General features: G+C 42.4%; 1 protein-coding gene and 1 long non-coding RNA gene across 9 annotated transcripts in view; one reads left to right on the top strand and one right to left on the bottom strand.

Annotated features, from left to right (window-relative positions):
- The window catches only part of LOC144304894 (uncharacterized), a 103,417-nt gene that overhangs the window by 12,187 nt on the left and 77,135 nt on the right, over nt 1–14,095 (bottom strand). For 6 of the 8 annotated variants that reach the window (XR_013371879.1, XR_013371877.1, XR_013371882.1 and 3 more), the window contains one exon: nt 1,437–1,491. The exons of 1 other annotated variant lie outside the window; for it this stretch is intronic. This is a non-coding gene — a long non-coding RNA (uncharacterized LOC144304894). Of the gene's footprint in view, nt 1–1,418; nt 1,492–14,095 lie in introns of all 8 variants that reach the window. One more of the 8 variants, XR_013371881.1, reaches the window with a different exon arrangement.
- Nucleotides 6,367–9,482, top strand: ATP5MC3 (ATP synthase membrane subunit c locus 3). Its single transcript, XM_077883510.1, has 5 exons — nt 6,367–6,418; nt 6,562–6,669; nt 7,738–7,815; nt 8,339–8,532; nt 9,223–9,482. The coding sequence occupies exons 2-5, from the start codon at nt 6,631–6,633 to the stop codon at nt 9,335–9,337; spliced, it is 426 nt and encodes a 141-aa protein (XP_077739636.1). The 5' UTR covers nt 6,367–6,418; nt 6,562–6,630; the 3' UTR covers nt 9,338–9,482.

The raw sequence follows: 14,095 nt of genomic DNA on the forward strand, positions 1-14,095 counted from the left end.
ACTGATCATTCTTAACTGTAAGGAAACTTGGGAAGTTCAGTATTTTTTAACCCTGAATGGGGTTCTGTAACTAAGAAAAAAAGGGAGAACATATGTTGGATAGGCAACTAGCTGTATCTGCCACAAATTAAGTGAAAAATGGGTAACTTACTTTATTATTAAAGTACAGTTGAGGGATCCCTGGGTGGCGCAGCGGTTTGGCGCCTGCCTTTGGCCCAGGGCGCGATCCTGGAGACCCGGGATCGAATCCCACGTCGGGCTCCCGGTGCATGGAGCCTGCTTCTCCCTCTGCCTGTGTCTCTGCCTCTCTTTCTCTCTCTGTGACTATCATAAATAAAAAAATAAATAAATAAATAAATAAAGTACAGTTGACCTACAATTTTATATTAGTTTCAGGTGTACAACATAGTGATTTGCAAGTCTATACATTCCTCAGGGCTCACCACAGTAAGTGTCGTCACCACCACAATGTCACCACACATTATTATGATATTATTGACTTTATTCCCTATGCTGTGCCTGATGGACAAGAGGTAACAAAGAGACTTGATCTCATAGCCACATACTTATTCATTTTCTTCTATGTAAACACTCTTTGTATATTAATTGTAAACTGTGACATAAAATTGTTTTTTCTCAATTACTAGCATGTTTTACCAGAAAAAAATGGAATAATATTTATTATATTAGTATATTGTTTTCATGTAATTCTTTTTTTTTTTTTTCATGTAATTCTTTAATATAAATTTCAGCCTGGACCTGAGTCAGGACCTCTGAAAGGTCATAAAGATATCTTTACTTTTAATTCCTGACTACATCTTTGGAAGCATTTAGTTAATAATCTATTCCATTATACTAGATGGCATGAAAACAACTAAATAATTAGCAAAGTAAAAAAATGAAGATTAAGGACAAATTTCTGCACCAGAAAGTGATTAGTCTAGGCAGACTTGGGAGTGTTAGGTTTTATATAAGGGATACCAAGAAACAGTTTTCTTTCTTTTGTTTTTTATTAAAAAATTTTCTTTATTTGAGAGAGCGATAATGTGAGCATGAGCAGGGAGGGACAGAAGGAGAAGAAGAAGCAGACTCCTTGCTGGGCAGGGAGCCTGATGCACGGCTCGATCCCAGGACCCTGGGATCATGACGTGAGACAAAGGCGGATGTTTAACGAACTGAGCCACCAAGGTGCCCCCCAAGAAATGTTTTCTACATGAATCACCCCATCTTTTTCATCCGTGCTCAAGTCTGTCTCAGTGAGGCTCTTTCTAAACAGGCCAATCTCTTTTCTTAAGCTATTTCCCTTATCAAACACCACACAATTTTGTCCTAAAACAGTTACTAATTTGTATTTTTTTCTAATTTTTTATATACCATAGTTAAATTTTTCATATACCCCAATTATAACGTAAACTCACATTTTCTTGTATACTCACTATGTTCAAAGAGGAGACACAGTATTTATTTGGAGCTCATCTCGATTGAATGATCCTACAGAATTAGCACAGGTTTAGAGGTTTATTTTCATAAAAAAGACAAATTGATAGCAAATTAAGGCCAATAATATGAAACAAAATTTTTATTTTTTTAAAGATTTTATTTATTTGAGTGAAGGAGAGCATAAGCAGGGGGAGGGGCAGAGGCAGAGAAGAGGGAGAAATCCCCCCGACTTTGCAGAGAGACCAACGTTGGGCTCGATCCCAGGACCCTGAGATCATGACCTGATCTGAAGGCAGACGCCTAACCGACTGAGCCACCCAGGCGCCCCTATATGAAACTAATTTTTTAATAATAAAAGCAAAATAGTTTTATAACAAAGCCCAGAATATTTTTAATTCACATTTCTGATTTTGATTTCCACAAATAATACATTTTTAAAAATCCCACGGATGTGAAAATGCTGGTGAAAACTTTACAGGCTGTTAAAATGAAAACTTTCAAAAGCAGACAAGTCAAGCATCTTTCCATGTTTCCCAGTTAGAGCTGCCTTACGATTGTTTTAACAATAACAACCCTACTCCACCCCAAATTTCAAGGGAAGAGGAGTCAGTGCACAAGACATGTGCTTCTATCTGTTTTGCTCTGAGTTATGCCTGGAATTCTGAACTGAAACTACCTACGTTATGATGATGCTGCCTCCTGATTATTTTTAAAAAATGTTTACTTTAAAAAGTAAAAAAGGGGCACCTGGCTGACTCAGTTGGTGGAGCATGAAGCTCTTGATCTCAGAGTCATGGATTCGAGACCCATGTTCGACGTAGAGATTACTCAAAAAAAAAAAAAAAAACAAAACAAAAACATGCTGCCTCCACATAGGTCTCAAAGGAAGAGTGGATATTTTGAGGAGAATATCATCTTCTGTCTCAGTTATCTTGCTGTGTAACAAACCATCCTAAAACTTAGTAGCGTCAAACAATAACCTTTCATTGCTCTTGATTCTGTGGGTCAAGAATTTAGACAAGGCTCACTTCTATTCCATGTAGTATTGGCCGGGAAGACTTGATTAAAGCTAGAGAACCCAACATGGCCTCATTCATGTATCCAGGGCACCTTAGTTCTCTTTTATGAGACTTTTTTTTTTTTTTTCTGTCCAGAAGGTTTCTTAGCACTCATGTTGTCTAACTCATGTTTCCTGATATGATGATTGGCTTCCAAGGAGAAAATGAAAACAAGGAGACCTCTTTCTAGTCCATAAGTCACACAGTGTCACTTCTCTGGGTTAAAGCAAGTCATAAGATTAGCCCAGATTTAAGAAGGGAAATAGACTCCATTGCTTGATGAGTGGCAAAGTCACATCGCAATGTTGCATTTACATTGGGATAGGATTTTCCATACTTTTCTTTACCACCCCATTCCTTCCTTCTCCATGCCATCTTCACTCAGGTTTATCAGATACTACCAAACTATGATGTCATCACTGAAGATGATCATGTCCCAGGTGCCTGGGTGATTCAGTCAATTGAGCATCTGACTCTTGATTTTGGCTCAGGTTGTGTTCTAAAGGCCATGATATCCATCCCTCAATGGGCTCCAAGCTCAGTGTGGAGTCTGCTTGTCCCCCTCCTCCCACTTGCACTCCTGCTGGCACATGTGCATGTGCACACCCACTCTCTCTTTCAAATAAATGAATAAGTAAAATCTTATTTTAAAAAAGATGATTGTCTCTACTACTTAAGAAAAAAATGTAGACAGAACTGAATACTTCAAAAGAAGTCCCTGGAACATCTTTATGGTCTCACTTTACTCCTCTCAGAAGATGCCATTTTTCTTCAAACTTCTTCAGCACAAATATCTAGCCTCTATCAACATGGGTTGGTGTCACTCAAGATCCACTTTGTTACACACACACACACACACACACACACACGAGCCATTCTCACAGGTAGCACCATCTGTTCTTTGAACATCTAATATTCTTTGTAAATATTTAAACTCTGATAGAATTGTCTCCTCTTCTAGGCCAGTTCACCTGCTTATTGACATACTAACAGTGAAAGCCTGGACTTAGACTGCACCTCTCCCTGTCATAGGTACCTAGCCCATGTGCACCCTGGAAGTGATCCTCTTAGGGATCCCAGCTTCTCTCCTGCCTCCTCTTCCTATTCAACAGTTACTGCTACTGATTCATGGCTTAAGAACTTTCCTTAAACCATCTCTGTACACAAATCCAATTAGTATACTTTTTCACTTATAAAGATCTATTATTGAAGTATAGGATGTGTGGTGGTTAATTTTGGGTCAACTTGACTGGCCATGGGGTACCTAAATTTAATATTATCTCTGAGTGTTTCTGGATGAGACTAGCTTTTGAATCAGTGGACTCGGTAAAGTAGACTTTACCACCCAGTGGTGGGTGGGCATCATCCAATCCATTGAGGGTCTGAATAGAACAAAAGGCAGAGGAAAGGCAGCCCAGGCGGCTCAGCAGTTTAGCACCACCTTCAGCCCAGGGCCTGATCCTGGAGTCCTGGGATCGAGTCCCATGTCAGGCTCCCTACACAGAGCCTGCTTCTCTCTCTGCCTGTGTCTCTGTCTCTCTCTCTCTCATGAATAAATAAAATCTTTTTAAAAAATTAAAAGACAGAAGAAGAAAGAATTTGTCCCTTTTTCCCCATCTCAGTGTTGAGTTAGAACATCTCATCTCATCTCTGGGTTGATGAGACTGGGAATTATACTGTTTGTCTCCCTAGTTCTCAGGCCTTCTGACTTTGACTGAATTATATCACTGGCTTTCCTGGGTCTCCAGCTTGGAAACAGCAGATCCTGGGGCTTCTTGGCTTCCATAGCCACATGTTCTAATTCTTCATAATAAATACACAGATAAATCAATAATTAGGCGATCTCCTACTGGTTCTGGTTCTCTGGAGAATACTGATGAACGCAGGACATTATTTAGTCTACTTTAGACATCACAGGACATTACATACTTCACGTAAGAACTGAGTACTTGAGAAAATAATCTCTCTTCGAACTGCACATGTGAATTCAATTCAATTGAATTCAATTCAATTATGTCTATTTTATGGGCTAAAGCTTGAGCCTAAAATGATTAGCTTTCACATGATTTTGAACCATTTGCATTTGAAGTTGGATCAGGGACAAATTCTTATTCATTCTTCATGTTTCAGTTCTGAGGGGTTCTCCCCAAGGTTGCCACTAGATAATACCACACCTTTGTGTTAACTAGAAAAAGTGTGAACTAGAAAAAGTGGGTAGGACGTTGTCCCTTGCCGAGGCTCTAGGCCAAGTGGGTGGGATTTCAGTCCCCTGCTAGCCCTTCAACTGGGCATACTGGGTGTTTAAACATCCATGTTGACTGATATCACTTCCAGTGGAACTACTAAGAACTACTAAGTAAAATGCACAGAATTTGCAGGTCTATCAGAAGTTCGGTAAAAGCCTTTTTTATTTTTATTTCTTCTGAGACATTTCTGTATTCATCAAGCAAAATGACTTGTCCAAAGTTACTAAAAAACCGGGATCCCTGGGTGGCGCAGCGGTTTGGCGCCTGCCTTTGGCCCAGGGCGCGATCCTGGAGACCCGGAATCGAATCCCATGTCAGGCTCCCAGTGCATGGAGCCTGCTTCTCCCTCTGCCTGTGTCTCTGCCTCTCTCTCTCTGTGACTATCATAAATAAATAAAAATTAAAAAAAAAAAAAAAACAAAGTTACTAAAAAACCAGGTGTCAAAGTCGGGTAGGTCTTGAAAATACTCAGACTTTCTTTAGTCCCGCCAAAGATACTCTTCCAAGCATAGAGCTGGAGGAAAAATTACCTCCCTCACTTTACCAAGAGGCAACTTTGTGCCCAAAGTCACAAAACTCGGAATCCCTGGGGGGCTCAGCGGTTGAGCACCTGCCTTAGGCCCAGGTGGCCCCGGGTCCGGGGATCGAGTCCCGCATGGGGCTCCCTGCAGGGAGCCTGCTTCTCTTTCTTCCCATGTCTCTGCCTCTGTGTGTGTGTGTGTGTTCCTCATGAATACATAAATAGAATCTTTAAAAAAAAAAAAAAAAGTCACAAAACTCTCTGATCAATTCATGTGTTCATTCCTTTGTCCCAGCAGTTCTCGGTCAGGTCCGAGGTCGCTCAAAGGAGAAGCCATACCTCTGGGATACTTTTCCAGATCCCTTTAGAGAAAGGTGCTCGCTTTGCCAGGGACCCTGACTTCTCTTTTTTTTTTTTTTTTTAATTTATTTATGAGAGACACACACACAGAGAGAGAGAGAGACAGACACAGGCAGAGGGAGAAGCAGGCTCCGTGCAGGGAGCCCGACGTGGGACTCGATCCCGGGTCCCCAGGATCACATCCCGGGCCAGGGCGGGCTCCAATCCGCTGGGCCATCGGGGCTGCCCCCCTTCTGTTTTTGTTTTTTTCCTGGGCCCTGACTCCTAGTCAAGCAGAGCCTCAACTCCCTCCCCAGGCTCGCAGGGACAATGACCAGGAGAGGGGCCCTCTAGGGCAGCTCAGGTCACGGGGGAAACCAGCTGCTCTTGAGTCCTCTCTGCCGGGGCCGGGTTTCCGTTTCCTCTTTTTTTTTTTTTTTTTTTTAAGATTTTATTTATTTATTAGAGACGCAGAGAGAGAGAGAGAGGCCGAGACCCAGGCAGAGGGAGGAGCCCGACGCGGGACTCGAACCCGGGTCCCCAGGATCAGGCGGCGCTACCCGCGGAGCCCCGGGGCTGCCGGGATTCCGCCGCCGCCAGCCCGCGCTGCTCGGCGCCCGCCGCTGTCCGCCGGAGCCGGTTGCCAATAAAGTTGTTACAAAGTGACCTTGAGCGCGGGGCCCCCGCCCGCCGCCCGCCTCCTCCATCCGGGTGCCGCGCCGCGGATAAGAGCCAGCCCGCGCCTGCGCGCCCGCGCCGCTCCTTCGACCTCTGCCGCCGCCGCCGCCGCCGCCGCCGCCGCCGCCGCCGGGAAGGTAAGCGGAGGGCGCGAGGGCCGGGCCGGGCCGGGCGGAGCCGCGTCCGGGCGGGACCCCCTCCTTCGGCGGCCCCGGCGTGCCCGGGAGGCCCGGGAGGCGCGGGAGGGCGCCGCGCGCTAAGCCCCTTGCCTCCGCCGCAGGGAAGCGGGACAGGAGCCCACGTCGCCGCCAGCCGGGCCCGCCAGCCGCGCCGCGCCGAGGACCGCACCATGTTGGCCTGCGCCAAGCTCGCCTGCGCCCCCGCTCTGGTGCGTACCCGGCCGGGCCGTCCGCGAGGCTGCGCCCCCCGCCCCCGCCCGCCCTCCTGGTAACCCCGGCGGCCCCCTCCCCGGGTGCGGCGGGGCCGCCGAGGCCTGCGGTCGGGCGCCGCCCGCTGGAGGTCAAGCCCTGGCGGCCCCGGTGCCCGCGCCCCTCCCCGCTGCCCGCGCCGCGCGGTCGGGGGCTCCCCGAGGCGGGCGCCCGAGGCCTAGGCGGCCCCGCACGTCCCCGCGCCCCGTCTGGAGGTCACACTCGCTGCTGCAGAGGGAGGGACTGCGCCTGGCCCCGCGGGGCGGAGGGAGGTGCTGGACGAGCCCGGCGTCCCAGTCTCCCTGCCTCTGCCTTTATTTCCCGAAGCCTTCAGGGAGGCTTTCGGGGAAGCGAGGGGGTGGGGGCATTTGTCTGACCCACTCAGGTCTCGGTTCCGAAGGGATTCTCCGTGACCTTAGTGGAGTGGACACTCAAGGGCAGCGACGCTGGGCTGCAGTGTCCTCCGCTCAGACGCGTCAGCGACGTGCTCGCCCCGATAGGGAGTCGCTTCGGCTGCTGCTTAGGTGCTATGATGAATGGACCTGTAGGAACGTCTCGGGAGCTGTGGGGCTCCTGTGACCGCTGGGCTGTTGTAAATGACCAGCTTAGAGCAACACTCTTGATAGACTTGTTGCTCCCCTTAAACCTACCAGAGACGGTGCGGGGGTGCTCGTTGCGGTTTTTCTGATCGGAGTGGTGGCATTACGGTAATTGAAATTTTAAAAATGCTTCCTTTTTAACCAGTTGCTTAGAAGTTTTGTTCGGGTTATTACAGATAGATGAAGTAGCACCCTTTAAACTTTAACTTAGCAACTTTAAAATAAAAGTCTTTCGTGCACTGAAAATAACCAAACAGCAAGATAGGAGAACATACAGAAGTCAGGAGCTTTCTGATCAAATTTTTTTTTTTTTTTTTTTTTTTTTGCTGGTGGCTTCTTTAGGCCTCATGGTACAAAAAAGGGTTATTGAAATCTTATCTACTCTTACTATTTGGAATGTTTTTTTTTTTTTTTTTTTTCCTTTAATAGATCCGAGCTGGATCCAGAGTTGCATACAGACCAATTTCTGCATCAGTGTTATATCGACCAGAGGCTAGGCCTGGAGAGGTAATAGCAGTAATAATAGAAATTAAGTAACCCCACCAAGTAAGTCTATGGTTTTAATTAAAAGGGAGGAAACCTCACTAGTGAATGGTTTGAAGGCAGTCTTTTTCCACCCTTATATCCAAAAAATAGTACAGAGGATAAGCCAATGAAAGAAACTTGGCTGAGTTGGCTAAGCAATACAGTCAGTATGTAAATATATATGTACATGTATATACGTATATATATGTATGTATTTATAGTCTTGAGTTACCTATATTTAAGATTATACTAGCTGCAGTTATTGAAAAGCCTACCCTATTAAAAAGCATATTCAAATACACTGTTTTCAACAACCTTATGAGACATAAATTTTGTTAGACCTATTCTACGCTGCAATTATTCTAAGCTCTTGATTTTCCCATTGTGCCACAGCCTCCCATTCAAAATCACAAAATAGAGAAGCAGTTAACATTTGACAGTATAGTAATTAAAATAGCTGATTGTGATTACTGATTTAACCTTTGCCTTATTTCCTTTTCTCTAGCGCTCTACGGTATTTAATGGGGCCCAGAATGGTGTGTCTCAGCGAATCCAAAGGGAGTTTCAGACCAGTGCAATCAGCAGAGACATTGATACTGCTGCCAAATTTATTGGTGCAGGTGCTGCAACAGTGGGAGTGGCTGGTTCTGGTGCTGGTATTGGAACAGTCTTTGGCAGCCTTATCATTGGTTATGCCAGGTACTTTCTATCACCAAATAAACTACTTTAAGAGCATGCTTAACATAGTTGGAAACTTAGAAAACTAGTGAAATAATAATAACTACTTTGTATTAAGTGCCCACTCTGTTTCTTGCCTTGTATTTTGAGGGTTTTGCATGCATGATCTCACTTAACCCTCAAAGTACCCCTTGGAGATATACTCCAGCTTATTTATGAAGAATGAGCAACACAGAAATTATACTGATTGCACAAGTAGCTAGTAAGTGTCAAATAAATTTTAATTCTAACTTGAGAGTCTACACTTTAAATTATTAAGCTATATTAGGACTGTAGTTAACCACAGTCTTTAAAAGTATCAATTTCCATTTTATTTAAGACCTTATTTCTAAACTGTCAGATCTTAAGTAGTATAGAACATACTTTCACAGGAATAGCAAGTACCTCTGAACCCTTCAAAATGGATGAGGACTAACCATTTATATTGACATCCAGAAATCACTTCCTTACCTTTTCCCCCTATGATTAGGATTGAGGAGAAAGGAATATCAAACAGGCAGAAGCAAAAGAGATCTAGGCAAATACTTTTCCAGGACTTGCCAGTTTACAAAGATCTCATACTAGTAATTTGATTTTTTTTTAACATTTACCAAACAATGGAATTCAAATAATATTTCAAAGTAACAATTATATGTGTTGTGTCTCTTTTAGAAACCCTTCGCTGAAGCAGCAGCTGTTTTCATATGCTATCCTGGGATTTGCCTTGTCTGAAGCTATGGGTCTCTTTTGTTTGATGGTTGCTTTCTTGATCTTGTTTGCCATGTAACAGAAATTACTGCTTGAAATGTTGGCATTCATATTAATTACGGATGTAATTCTGTGTATCTTACTGTGACTCCGTAAACTGTACTATTGGTGTCATGGAAATGTACATTATTTCCAAGGTCATTTCATTAAAGATGAAAACTTTAGTTTTTGCTGTTATTTGTACCTACCTAAAGTTAGATCATCACAAAGAAGAATATGCATTCAGGCAGATGCTGTACAAATCAGAGGAAACCACAGCATATGCCCTGTTATGAAAAAGCATATGCCCTGTTATGAAAAAGCCAGTTTGTATGAGATTTCTTTTATACAGTATTCTGCACATTGTAATTTGTAGGGCTTTTGGTTACTTCTATAAAGAAGAAAAATATGTGAGTGTTTTCAGCTTCTGTGAGATACGATTAATTAAACTTAGATAGTTAAGATGGTTTTGTGTTTTTAAGGCCTAATAGGAATTTCGATACCTGGGAGCAGAATTGCCTTCCAAGACTAACTTGGCTGGTCCTACACAGCTAAATCTAAAAATAAATCCTGTCCGCTTTTTAGGAATTGAAGCCTTGTTAGACTATGTTTCGGGGTGGTTTTTGCTATTCAGTCTCAACATTAAGTAATTAAGTGTCTATAACAAAGTATTGAGTTTCTAGGAAGAAAATCTCATTAGCAGCTAGTTAACTATTAAGTGGCAAAGTCAGGATCCAGATTCAGACCTTCCTTAATTCCAAAGCCCTTACTTTTTTATTTTCTATGTTTATGTAAAGCATGAAAAAGGAAAAGCTCATTTGGGAGAAATTTTATTTTGGAAAAGCACAAAATTGAAGCATAATCTTAGTGTTGTAGGCTTGAAAAGAGGAAAGGTATGGTGGGTATGGAGTAGATGAGGATAAAACAAGTGCAGAGCAACAGTAAGAACCCAGCTCCAGGTAGTACCATAAATTTGTATTAAGTTTTGTTAACCTAGTTTTATGACTCCTCAGCAATGTTAACACAAACTGATAGAGAATGGTGATGGTTATCAAGACTGGTTACTGACAAAAAGAAATGACAGGTCAAAGGAGCTCTAAGCAGACAGCAAGCAAGCACATTTTTCAACAGCTAACCTATGAGCTTCAAACTCAGGAATGAGTAAAACCACAATAGGAGGAGTGGTAAGTTGGAATAAAAGAGAGAGTTCAAGGGTATTGGGGGAAGCACCAGAAAGAGAGATTCCCACCTAAACAATTGTACTGTCCAAATCTATTTTAAGTATATTGGGACTCTATCGAAGGCTTGTAACTTCCAGAAGAAGGCTTGAACTGTAAATTGGGGTTAATGTAATTTCAGGTCTTCATAGAATAGCAGCTGCCACCCCTCAGCCCTAGGCCCAGGGCAGGCTGCTATGCACATCTTCCTGGAGCAGCTTCATACAGCTTTCTGGAGCCAGGGTAAGCAAAAAGAACCATGTCCTCCAAATGCTGGTTATCAATGCTTTGATCACTGATTGCTACTTCTGATTACAGGAGTGTAGATAAAGAAGAGAGTGGCCATTGTTGCTGTACCTCCCCTCATTGTTGCAACCGCCTTCCCCTATAGCTGAAGTGACTTCAGGGAAAGGCATCCATTTCCCCCTTTTTTCTTTTTCCCCTTTTGGGGAACTGGATGCTAAAGACTAGGACATTTAAAAGTAATTGCATATATACTGGGAAAATTTGAAAGTGACCACTCATACCTAAGAAAAGACTCAGAAAAGACCTGAAAGGGATCCCTGGGTGGCGCAGCGGTTTGGCGCCTGCCTTTGGCCCAGGGCGCGATCCTGGAGACCCGGGATCGAGTCCCACGTCGGGCTCCTGGTGCATGGAGCCTGCTTCTCCCTCTGCCTATGTCTCTGCCTCTCTCTCTCTCTGTGACTATCATAAATAAAAATTAAAAAAAATAAAAATAAAAAAAAGACCTGAAAAAATATTAAGTTTAAATATCAACTAATCCTTGATACAGAGACAGTGTACAACCAAAAAATAATAATAAAATAAAAAATAAACCCTAGGGAAGGTGGGTAATCTGATTGCCAGAGATACCATATTATTCGGACGTCTAGTTTGCAACAAAAAAAAATCACAAGATGTTCAAAAAACAGGAAAGTATGGCCCATTCAAAGAGAAAAGAAACAATCTTGCTAAAAAAGGCCTGATAGCAGATCTCCTACACAAAGACTATTAAACAATCATCTTAAAGATGATCAAAGAACTAAAGAGAGAGTTTAAAATATGATGTACCAACTTACTTATTTCAAAACATCCTACAGAGCTGCAGTAATCAAAACAGTGTTAGTGGCATAAAGATAGAATAAACCAATGAAATAGGGGATCCCCAGGTGGCTCAGTGGTTTAGCGCCTGCCTCTGGCCCAGGCCTGATCCTGGACCTGGGATCGAGTCCCACGTCTGGCTCCCTGCATGGAGCCTGCTGCTTTCTCCCTTTGCCTGTGTCTCTGCCTCTCCCTCTCTCTCTCTCTGTCTCTCTTGAATAAATAAAATTTTTTTAAAGATTTATTTATTTATTTATGATAGACACACAGAGGCAGAGACACAGGAGGAGGGAGAAGCAGGCTCCATGCCAGGACCCCAACGCAGGACTCAATCCCTGGACTCCAGGATCACGCTCTGGGCCAAAGGCAGGCGCTAAACCGCTGAGCCACCCAGGGATCCCCTGAATAAATTAATTTTTTAAAAAAGTAAACCAATGAAATAGAATAGAAATAAATACTTGCATGTATAGTCCAATAATTTTTTTTTGAGATTCTATTTATTTACTCATGCTAGTGAGAGAGGCAGGCTCCATGTAGGAAGCTGGATGTGGGACTCCATCCTGGGACTCCGGGATCACACCCTGAGCCAAAGGCAGGCACACTCCACCACTGAGCCACCCAGGCATCCCTGGTCCAATAATTTTTGACAGGAGGGTCCAGAAATGATAGCCTTTTCAACAAATGGTGCCTGGAAAACTGGTTATTCACATGCAAAAGAATGAAGTTGGACCCTTAGCTAATAACAAAAATTAACAAAAATGGATCAAAGACTTAAATGTAAGACCTAAAATTACAAATCTTTTAGAAGAAAACGGCAAAACCTTCAGGACGCTGAATTTGGCAATGATTCCTTGGATACAACACCAAAGATACAGGGGAAAAAATTTTAGATAAATTGAATATGAAAGTTACAATATTGTGCAATAAAAGACACGGTCAACAGAGTAAAAAGCCCACAAAATGGAAGAAAATATTTGCAAATCCTGTATGTGATAAGGGATTAATATCCACAATATATGGAGAAGTTCTAAAACTCAACAATGAAAACAATTTAAAAATGGTCAAAGGACTTAGACATTTCTCTGAAGATATGCAAATGGTTGACAAGTACATGAAAAGATGCTCACTATTACTAATCATTAGGGAAACGTAAATCAAAGCTACAATGAGATACAACTTCACACCCTGCAGTATGGCAACTATAAAAGCAAAAGTGTTGGCGAGGATATAGGGGAATTGGAACCCTTGTGCACTGTTGGTAGGAATGTAAAATGGTACAGCTGCTGTGGAAAACAGTATGGTGGTTCCTCAAAAAGTTAAAGATAGAATTGCCATATGATCTAACAATTCCACTTAAAGGAGTATATACCCCAAAAACCGAAAGCAAGGTTTTAAAGAGTTATTTGTACACTCATGTTCTCAGCAGCATTAATATAGCTAAACTATGGAAGCAAACCAAGTATCCATTGATGATGGATGAATGGTATAAGCAAAATGTGGTATATACATGCAGTAGAATATTCTTTATTCTTAAAAAGGAAAGAAATTCTGATACTACAATGTGGATGAACCCTGAGGACATTATGCTAAGTGAGACAAACCTTTCACGAAATGACAAAATAGTGTATGATTCCACTTAGGTAGAGTAGTCAAAATCATAGAGATAAGTAGAATTGTGGTTGCGAGGGGCTGGATGGAAAGAAGGGGGGGGCTTCTAGTTTAACAAGAAAAGTTTGTTTCATGAAATGAAAAGTTATAAACATGGATGGTAATGATGGTTGCATAACATTATGAATGTATTTTTTTTAAGTAATCTCTATACCTAACATGGGGCTCAAACTCAGAACTCCATGATCAAGTCACATGCTTTTCCAAATGAGCCAGCCAGGTGCTCCTCATGAATGTATTTAATATCACTGAAAATATATATTTAAAATGGTTAAGATGGTAAATTTTGTTACATGTATTTTATGAAAATAAAATAGAGGGCAGCCCCAGTGGCGCAGCAGTTTAGCGCTGCCTGCAGCCCGGGGTGTGATCCTGGGGACCAGGGATCGAGTCCCATGTCGGGCTGCCTGCATGGAGCCTGCTTCTCCCTCTGCCTGTGTCTGCCTCTCTCTCTCTCTCAATAAATAAATAATAAATAAATAAATAAATAAATAAATAAATAAATAAATAAATAAATAAATAAATAAATAAATAAATTAAGTAAGTAAGTAAGTAAATAAATAAATAGAATGGTCAAGGGCCCAGGAAGTACAATAAAGTTGAAGATCCATTTCAATAAGAGCCAATAAATAGTCAAGAAATAAAAAGAACTTCAAAGTTCAAGCTCTTGGAGGTAAGGTAGGTCTAAGGAACGATAAAAATTTCCTGAGCAGCTCAAGTTGGTTGGAAATGAATGTCACTAAAGTTAAGTTTAAAGAACGATTATAGATAAATGGGAAATATCATTTGAGAACCAAAAAATATATATTCAT

The sequence above is a fragment of the Canis aureus genome, chromosome 34 (genome assembly GCF_053574225.1).
Source record: "Canis aureus isolate CA01 chromosome 34, VMU_Caureus_v.1.0, whole genome shotgun sequence".
Lineage (NCBI taxonomy): Eukaryota > Metazoa > Chordata > Mammalia > Carnivora > Canidae > Canis > Canis aureus.

Excerpts from the sequence above, each read along its gene's own strand:
- ATP5MC3 (XM_077883510.1), top strand. The coding sequence starts at position 6,631 with ATGTTGGCCTGCGCCAAGCTCGCCTGCGCCCCCGCTCTG. Across the intron at positions 6,670-7,737 it reads TCGCCTGCGCCCCCGCTCTG|ATCCGAGCTGGATCCAGAGT; the intron begins GTGCGTACCCGG and ends TTCCTTTAATAG. Across the intron at positions 7,816-8,338 it reads CAGAGGCTAGGCCTGGAGAG|CGCTCTACGGTATTTAATGG; the intron begins GTAATAGCAGTA and ends CCTTTTCTCTAG.